Source organism: Triticum dicoccoides, chromosome 5B (genome assembly GCF_002162155.2).
Source record: "Triticum dicoccoides isolate Atlit2015 ecotype Zavitan chromosome 5B, WEW_v2.0, whole genome shotgun sequence".
Classification (NCBI taxonomy): Eukaryota; Viridiplantae; Streptophyta; class Magnoliopsida; order Poales; family Poaceae; genus Triticum; species Triticum dicoccoides.
Genome location: NC_041389.1, coordinates 238,428,196 through 238,435,815, shown reverse-complemented (window position 1 = coordinate 238,435,815; position 7,620 = coordinate 238,428,196). Strand labels below are relative to the sequence as shown.

The 7,620-nt window shown below is 45.6% G+C and overlaps 1 protein-coding gene across 1 annotated transcript in view; it reads left to right on the top strand.

Annotated features, from left to right (window-relative positions):
* The window catches only part of LOC119308206 (transcription factor VIP1-like), a 5,597-nt gene extending 2,761 nt beyond the window's left edge, over positions 1-2,836 (top strand). The window contains exons 3-4 of the mRNA XM_037584327.1: positions 2,021-2,105; positions 2,302-2,836. Of these exons, the coding sequence (XP_037440224.1) occupies positions 2,021-2,105; positions 2,302-2,573 (357 nt within the window). The 3' untranslated portion in view covers positions 2,574-2,836. The remainder of the gene's footprint in view (positions 1-2,020; positions 2,106-2,301) is intronic.
* Positions 2,837-7,620: the final 4,784 nt, after the last annotated feature.

The window sequence follows — 7,620 nt, the reverse complement described above, 5'->3', positions numbered from 1 at the left end:
GGGAGGGCTACAGACGACAACAATAAAGCCTTTAGTCCCAATCAAGTCGGTAGGCTAACCCATAAGATCCCAAAACCACCACACACTCCTATGCATGGCTAGTTGTTTGGTGATATTCCGGTCCTTCAGATCATTCTTTACGTCTCCTCCCATGTCAACTTTGGTCTACCCCAACTTCTCTCGACATTTCAACACACTTTAACCGTCCGCTATGCGCTGGAGTTTCTGGAGGCCTGCGTTGTATATGCCCAAACCATCTCAGACGATGTTGGACAAGCTTCTCTTCAATCAGTGCTACCCCAACTCTACGTATATCCTCATTCCGGACCGGATCCTTTTTTGTGTGGCCACACATCCATCTCAACATGCACATTTCCGCTACATCTAACCGTTGAACATGTTGTCTTTTAGTCGGCCAACACTCAGCGCCGTACAACTTTGCTAGTAGAATCGCAATCCTATAGAACCTACTCCCTCCGCCCCATAATATAAGACGTTTTTGTAAGCTAACATAATTTGCAAAAATGTCTTACATTATGGGACGGAGGGAGTACCTTTTAGCTTTTGTGGCACTCTCTTGTCACAGCGAACGCCAGAAGCTTGGCTTCACTTTATCCATTTGGCTTTGATTTGATGGGTCACATCTTCACCGATATCACCATCCTTCTTCAACATTGATCCCAAATATTGAAAGGTGTCCTTCTGAAGTACCACCTGCCCATCAAGGCTAACCTCCTTTCTCCTTGTGCCTAGTAGTACCGGAGCGACACCTCATGTACTTAGTTTTAGTTCTACTAAGCCTAAAACCTTTCGATTTCAAATTTTGTCTCCAAAGCTCTAACTTTCTATTAGCGCCTGTCCGACTACCATTTACTAGCACCACATTATCTGCAAAGAGCACCATGGGATATCTCCTTGTATATCCCTTATGACCTCATCCATCACCAAAGCAAAAAGATAACGGCTCAAAGCTGACCCTTGGTACAGTCCATTTTAATTGGAAAGTCATCAGTCTCGTCATCACTTGTCACAACATTATCATACATGTCCTTGATGAGGGTAATGTACTTTGTTGGGACTTGTGTTTCTCCAAGGCCCACCACATGACATTCCACAGTAATTAGTACAACTTTGAACACCCCCCTTGTTCTTGAAGATTGGTACTAATATACTCCGCCTCCATTCTTCTGGCATCTTGTTCTCCTGAAAAATGAGGTTGAAAATTTTAGTTAGCCATACTATCGCTATTGCTATGTCTCCGAGGCCTCTCCACACCTCAATGGGGATACAACCAGGGCTCGTCGCCTTGCCTCCTTTCATCCTTTTTAAAGCGTTCTTGACCTTAGACTCTTGGATTCGTCGCACAAAACACATGAGGGTATCATCCAAGGAGTCGTCCAGCTCAATGATAGAGCTCTCATTCTCTCCATTGAACAAAGGGCCACGGACATGCCAAAAAATAGCAACCATCAAACAAAGGCCAAGGTTTTGAGCACTACCAAACATTTGGCAGTGTTACTTTGGGTACAAACCAAACACAACCCTTATGTTTCTGGTTACATACTATTCACGTGCCTTTGGAGCTTTGCATAAGCATCTACCATTATTGGTAAGACCTCTGTTAACTATTACTCCCTCTGTCCCAAAATAAGTGTCTTGAGCTTAGTACAAATTTGTACTAGAGCTAGTACAAAGTTGAGACACTTATTTTGGGACGGAGGGAGTACCTCGGAAGTAAAGATGATTATAGTACATGTTCGCTGAGTCAGTGTTACTAAATTTAGTCAAGTTTCCCTGTATGTAGAGTTTGCAGTTTTGCATGGATGTTCAATTTTTTTGGACCATGCTAGCACAAACCCCCCTTTCTGTATGCCGCTGAGAATACTCGATCGTAATTGCTAGTAGAGTTTTAATCCACTTGCTTTTTCGTGTGGATATGATCTTTAATATTGGTGATGTAACCTTTTTTCATATACAGCTTATTCTCATATATAATCTATTGCTATTACTTGAAACACAGAGGGATACTTCTGGTTTAACTACTGAGAATAGAGAACTCAAACTTCGGTTGCAGTCCATGGAGGAGCAAGCTAAACTACGGGATGGTATGTTCTGATCTTCCGCTAGAACTTCTGCAGTTCTTTCGGTAGCCATTATTTAAATTTTATGAAGTTTGTCTGCTGCTGGTCTCTGAATCTGTTGACATGTTGGCTGGTCAGTTAGTAAAGCGAAATTCAGTATTTGTGTTTTTCTAGCTCAGGGATGAACATAATAAAATGCTCCATTCCGTACCAAATGCAGCTCTAAACGACGCTCTGCGAGAAGAAGTCCAGCGACTTAAGATAGCTGCAGGGCAAGCTCCAAACATGAATGGGAGTCAATTCAACGGCGTACTCCAGCAGATTCCATCCTATTTCTCTCAGCAACATCAGCGGCAGCAGCAACAGCAACAGATGGCTTACTTAGGTGGGCACCAAGCTCAGCGTCACCATCCAAACCATCACCAGAGCCCATCGAATGGTGGCCAGTCGCTGAGTGGTCTGTCCCTAGACGACTCCATGGATTTCATTTGAGGAGGAAAACTAGGGCCCTCCTATTAAATCATACACCAACTGCAACTCAGCATTGTACAGATAGCTAATGTACTATCTATGCATATGAATCATTGGTAGGGTAGCTAGCCGTTCGTTGTATTTCTATCATTAATCAGAAAGCATGCTCTTGTATGACATAATCTCCTCTTTCCCTTCTTCGTCTGTTTCTGGAGAACAATTGATGATACTGGGAACTCTTACTTACAGAAATGTGCTTTTCAGGTTATAACTGTTACGAGATACACTTGTTATGTCGTGGAGTTGGATACTTTATTTTTTCCGAAAAGGGGGTTTGCCACGGCCTGTGCATCAGAACGATGCATATGGCCATATTATTGATAATCAAAAGATCCAACACAAGTCTTCAGGTCTAAAAATAAAAGGGCCCACAAAGAGCATGAATGCAAAAACAGGATAGCCACAACCGGTAGGCAAAATATAAGATAGAAAACTAAACACCTATCCTATTACATGACGGCCATCACTACTGTCTTCCATCGGATAGATCCAATAACCAAATATTTCCTGGCCTCCGTCGAATGAATAGCGACCACATACGGATCAGTGTAGTGGCCCGAAAAATAACCTGCAAGAAATGAATATTTGTTGTTCTGTTAAAAATCAAGTCGTTTCTGCAGTTCCGAACTGCCTAATAAAGCACATACTCCTACACAGATATGTCTCGCTGTTTCTGCATCAATCCCATCTAGCCACATCCCAAATAAGCGTGTTAATAGTATTCGGAGGAGTAATATTAAAAGCTATGTGGACCGACCTCCATAATTTTTTTGCCAATGGGCAGTCAAGAAAGAGGTGTTTGATGGATTCATCACTATCACAGAAACTACATCTTTTAGATCCTGTCCAATTATGTTTCGCCAAATTGTCCTTAGTTAGAATGACTTGTTTGTGGACAAATCATATAAACACTTTGATTTTTAAAGGCACTTTGACTTTTCAAATATGTTTCGAATGAGGAATAGTGCTAGCGTTGATAATATCCAAATACATGGATTTAACCGAAAACTCACCATTCTTAGTTAGTTTCCAGCGCAACTGATCGGGCTGTTGAGAAAGGTGGACATCCATCAATCTTCTCACAAGATGGAGCTAAGCTTCCCAATGGTTTCTCGCTAACGTCCTCCTGAAGTGAATATTAAGAGGATTGAACTGTAATACTGTTGCAACGTAAGCGTCTCTTCGCTGAACAATATTATAGAGAGAAGGATATTGGAGTGCAAGGGGCGTCTCCCCTAGCCATGTATCCTCCCAGAATCTTGTGGAAGTACCAGTTCCAACTACAAATTTTGTCCTGTTAAAAAAGACTGATTTCACTCTCATTAGTCCTTTCCAAAAAGGCGAATCAGTCGGCCTTACCGTCACCTGGGACAAGGTTTTGGATTGAAGGTACTTGTTACGCAGAATCTGGGCTCATGTGGCATCCGTCTCTACAGATAACTTATACAGCCACTTGCTGAGAAGACATCTATTCTTCACCTCTAAATTTTCAATGCCGAGACCCCCTTGATCTTTCGGCCTACAAATGATATCCCATTTAGCGAGTTTGTATTTTTGTTTTAATTCATCGCTCTGCCAGAAGAAGCGCGATCGATAGAAATCTAGCCTTTTTCGTACTCCAACTGTTACTTCAAAAAAGGAGAAGAGAAACATAGGCATACTTGTGAGAACCGAATTAATCAAAATTAGTCGGCCTCCGTATGACATAAGCTTGCCCTTCCAACAGCTTAGTTTTTTTCAAATCGATCTTCAATGCACTTCCACTCTTTGTTGGAAAGCTTGTGATGGTGGATTGGTATACCCAAATACTTGAAAGGTAAAGACCCCCAATTCGCACCCGAACAATTCCTTGTAAGCTTCTTGTTCTTCTTTAGCTCTTCCAAAGCAGAACAATTCACTTTTATGGAAGTTAATCTTTAACCCCGACAATTGTTCGAACAAGCACAACACAAGCTTCATGTTTCTTGCTTTAGTCAAATCATGCTCCATGAAGATGATAGTATCATCAGCGTACTGTAGGATAGACACTCCTCCGTCAACTAAATGCGGAACGAGGCCACCTACCTGGGCATCATCCTTAGCCCTTCATATTAGGATTGTCATCACGTCGACCACTATGTTGAACAGAATCGGTGACATCGGATCTCCTTGTCTCAGACCCTTGTGTGTCTGGTAATGACCTATGTCATCATTCACTTTGATCCCAACACTCCCTTTTTGCGTGAAAGAATCTACCTGGTCCCTCCAGGACTGATCGAAGCCTTTCATACGCAAGGCCTGCTGAAGAAATTGCCATTTTACCTTATCGTACGCTTTCTCAAAATCCACTTTGAAAACCACCCCATCTAGTTTTTTCATGTGGATTTCATGGAGCATTTCATGTAGGACCACAACCCCTTCTAGGGTGTTTCTGTCCGGCATGAAAGCAATTTGAGACGGCTGCACCACAGAATGCGCAATCTGCGTAAGCCTATTAGTCCCAACTTTGGTTAAAATTTTAAAGCTGTCATTAAGAAGACATATCGGCCTGAATTGCTCAATTCGCACGGCCTCTGTTTTCTTAGGAAGCAAAGTAATCGTTCCGAAGTTCAAGTGAAACAACTGCAACTGTCCCGAGAATAGATCCTGGAACATCCGGAGCAAGTCCCCCTTAATGATGTGCCAGCACTTTTTATAAAACTCCACCGGAAAACCATCTGGCCCTGAAGCTTTATTATTCTTCATTTGTGAAATTGCTTCGAACACCTCTTTCTTTGAAAATGGGGCTGTCAAAATATCGTTCTCATCCGCTGCTAGTTGAGGAACATCCTCAACCCTCGACTCATCCAAGGATACGAGATTATCCTCAGGAGGCCCAAACAGCTGCTTATAGTAATTGGTGATGTATAATTTTAGGTTCTCCTATCCTAAAATCGCCCCCTCATCTTGCTCAAGCTGAAAGATTCTCTTCTTTCGATGCTTGCCATTCGCAATCATATGGAAGAATTGTGTGTTATCATCACCTTGGACGATTTTGCGAACTTTAGCTCGCAGTGCCCACTTCAATTCCTCCTCATGAAGCAGTTCTTTCAGTCTTATTTCCACCTCCACTTTAGTTTCCAGCTCTCTGGTATCTAGAATGGAGGACTCGGCTTTTAAATCAAGGGATTGAATAAGTAAAAAGAGCCTTTCCTTCTCAGCCTTATATATCCCACTCAAGTGTTTGCCCAACCACGTAAGAACTGTCTTAGGTGCCTAATCTTATTCTGCCATCTCTCAACATTCAATCTTCCTCCTGAATCTTTATCCCATTCTCTTGCTATCAGATCCAGGAACCCTTCTCTTTCAAACCACGCTAATTCGAAAGAAAAAGTATTCTTGTTCCCCACATGTGTTGCCTCTCCCGAGTCAACCAATAATGGGGTATGGTCGGAGATCGCACGAGATAACACTTGGACCGTCATGAGGGGAAACTTCTGCTCTCATTCGATGCTAGATAGGACACGATCTAGCTTCTCAAATGTCGGGATTGGTAACGTATTGGCCCAAGTGAATTTTCTACCAGAAAGCTCAATCTCTCGAAGATCCAAGCTTTCAATTCTATCAAACATAAACGACCATCTGCCGTTAAAGTTATCATTGTTTTTTCCTCCCGTCTATGGATAATGTTAAAATCACCCCCAACCAGAATTAGGAGCTACTTGCTACCGCAAATACGGACTAAATCCGCCAAAAAGTCTGGTTTGAGTTCAGGCTGCGCGTCGCCATATGTCAGAGTAATGGGCCACGGGTAGCCTAACCCGAGTCCCTGAACCTTTCAAGACATTGGGCCGGTGGCGCCCCACGAGCCTCCAGAACGAAGCGCCGCCTTCTGGTGGCCGGCTGGCTCAAACGGCCGGCTGCCAGAGGACGGCCAAGTACCAGAAGATGGCACCAAGACGGGCCGACTCCTTACGGGCGGCCTCCAGAGAGGCCGGCTCCTAGCAGGCGGCCCACGAAGCCCTCACAGTTTGCGCCCCCCATTAAGAAGACAAGAAAGGGTGAGGCTACAGTGTAGCCCATCACCCCCGTATCCAGGGCTTGGCGTGGCCACAATGCCCCGTACAGGCGGAGATCTCCGCACGACGCGGCACTATTGCCGTCCACCCTTGACGTCACCCCTGTTAGGCAGGGTCTGCTCCCGCGACGGCCTGTCGGTACGGCCTGCAGGCGGCAGGCCCTACCAGGCAGCAGGGGCCCAGAAGGCGGCATAGCCTGACCAGTTGGACCCAAGGGGATCCGGCTTCTTGCAGGCAGCCAGATCCTCCCCCGAGGCCCGTGCGCCATTAATCAGACGAGACACGGTGAGGCTACAGTGATCTCCCACCAGACGGCGGAACTGTAGCCACGCCCCTCCCCGACCAAGCATGCGTCATTAGCATTGCGGCTATAGTGATCAGCCACTGACCAAACCCGCAAGCGGCGGAGGCGGCCTGTCGGCTCCATACCAGACCAGTCGGCAGGGCCCACCAGGCGGTGGCCCCCAGCAGCCGGCGGAGAAGCCGGTGACTGGAGACACTGACAGTCGGGTCCTATGTCCGGCCAGATTCCATTGTACCCCTGGGGGGTAGGCCTATATAAACCCCCCAGGGAACCCATGCAAAGGGTTCCCAACCTGTTCGAACTAGACTCATACATAGAGGAAGAAGGGAGTAAGCCTTGACTTCTTCTACCCCTAGCATACAGCTCGAGGAGCATGTTTGTACTCACTAGTGCCTTAGTAATCATGCGGAGACCCCGCAAAGCAGGACTAGGGGTGTTATCTCCTAGGAGAGCCCCAAACCTGGGTAAAGTGCGCCGACGTTCGTGTCTACACCCCATCCCGCTTCCAGGCACCGGCGACGTTCTACTCGCTCCCACCATGATAAGCCATCCTTTGGCATATGTCGCACCCAACCCCCAACATTTGGCGCCCACCGTGGGGCGAGGTGCACCGTCGTCCGGAGACCTGTTCTGGACGAGAACCTTGTTCCTTCCTGGCGAGCGCAGC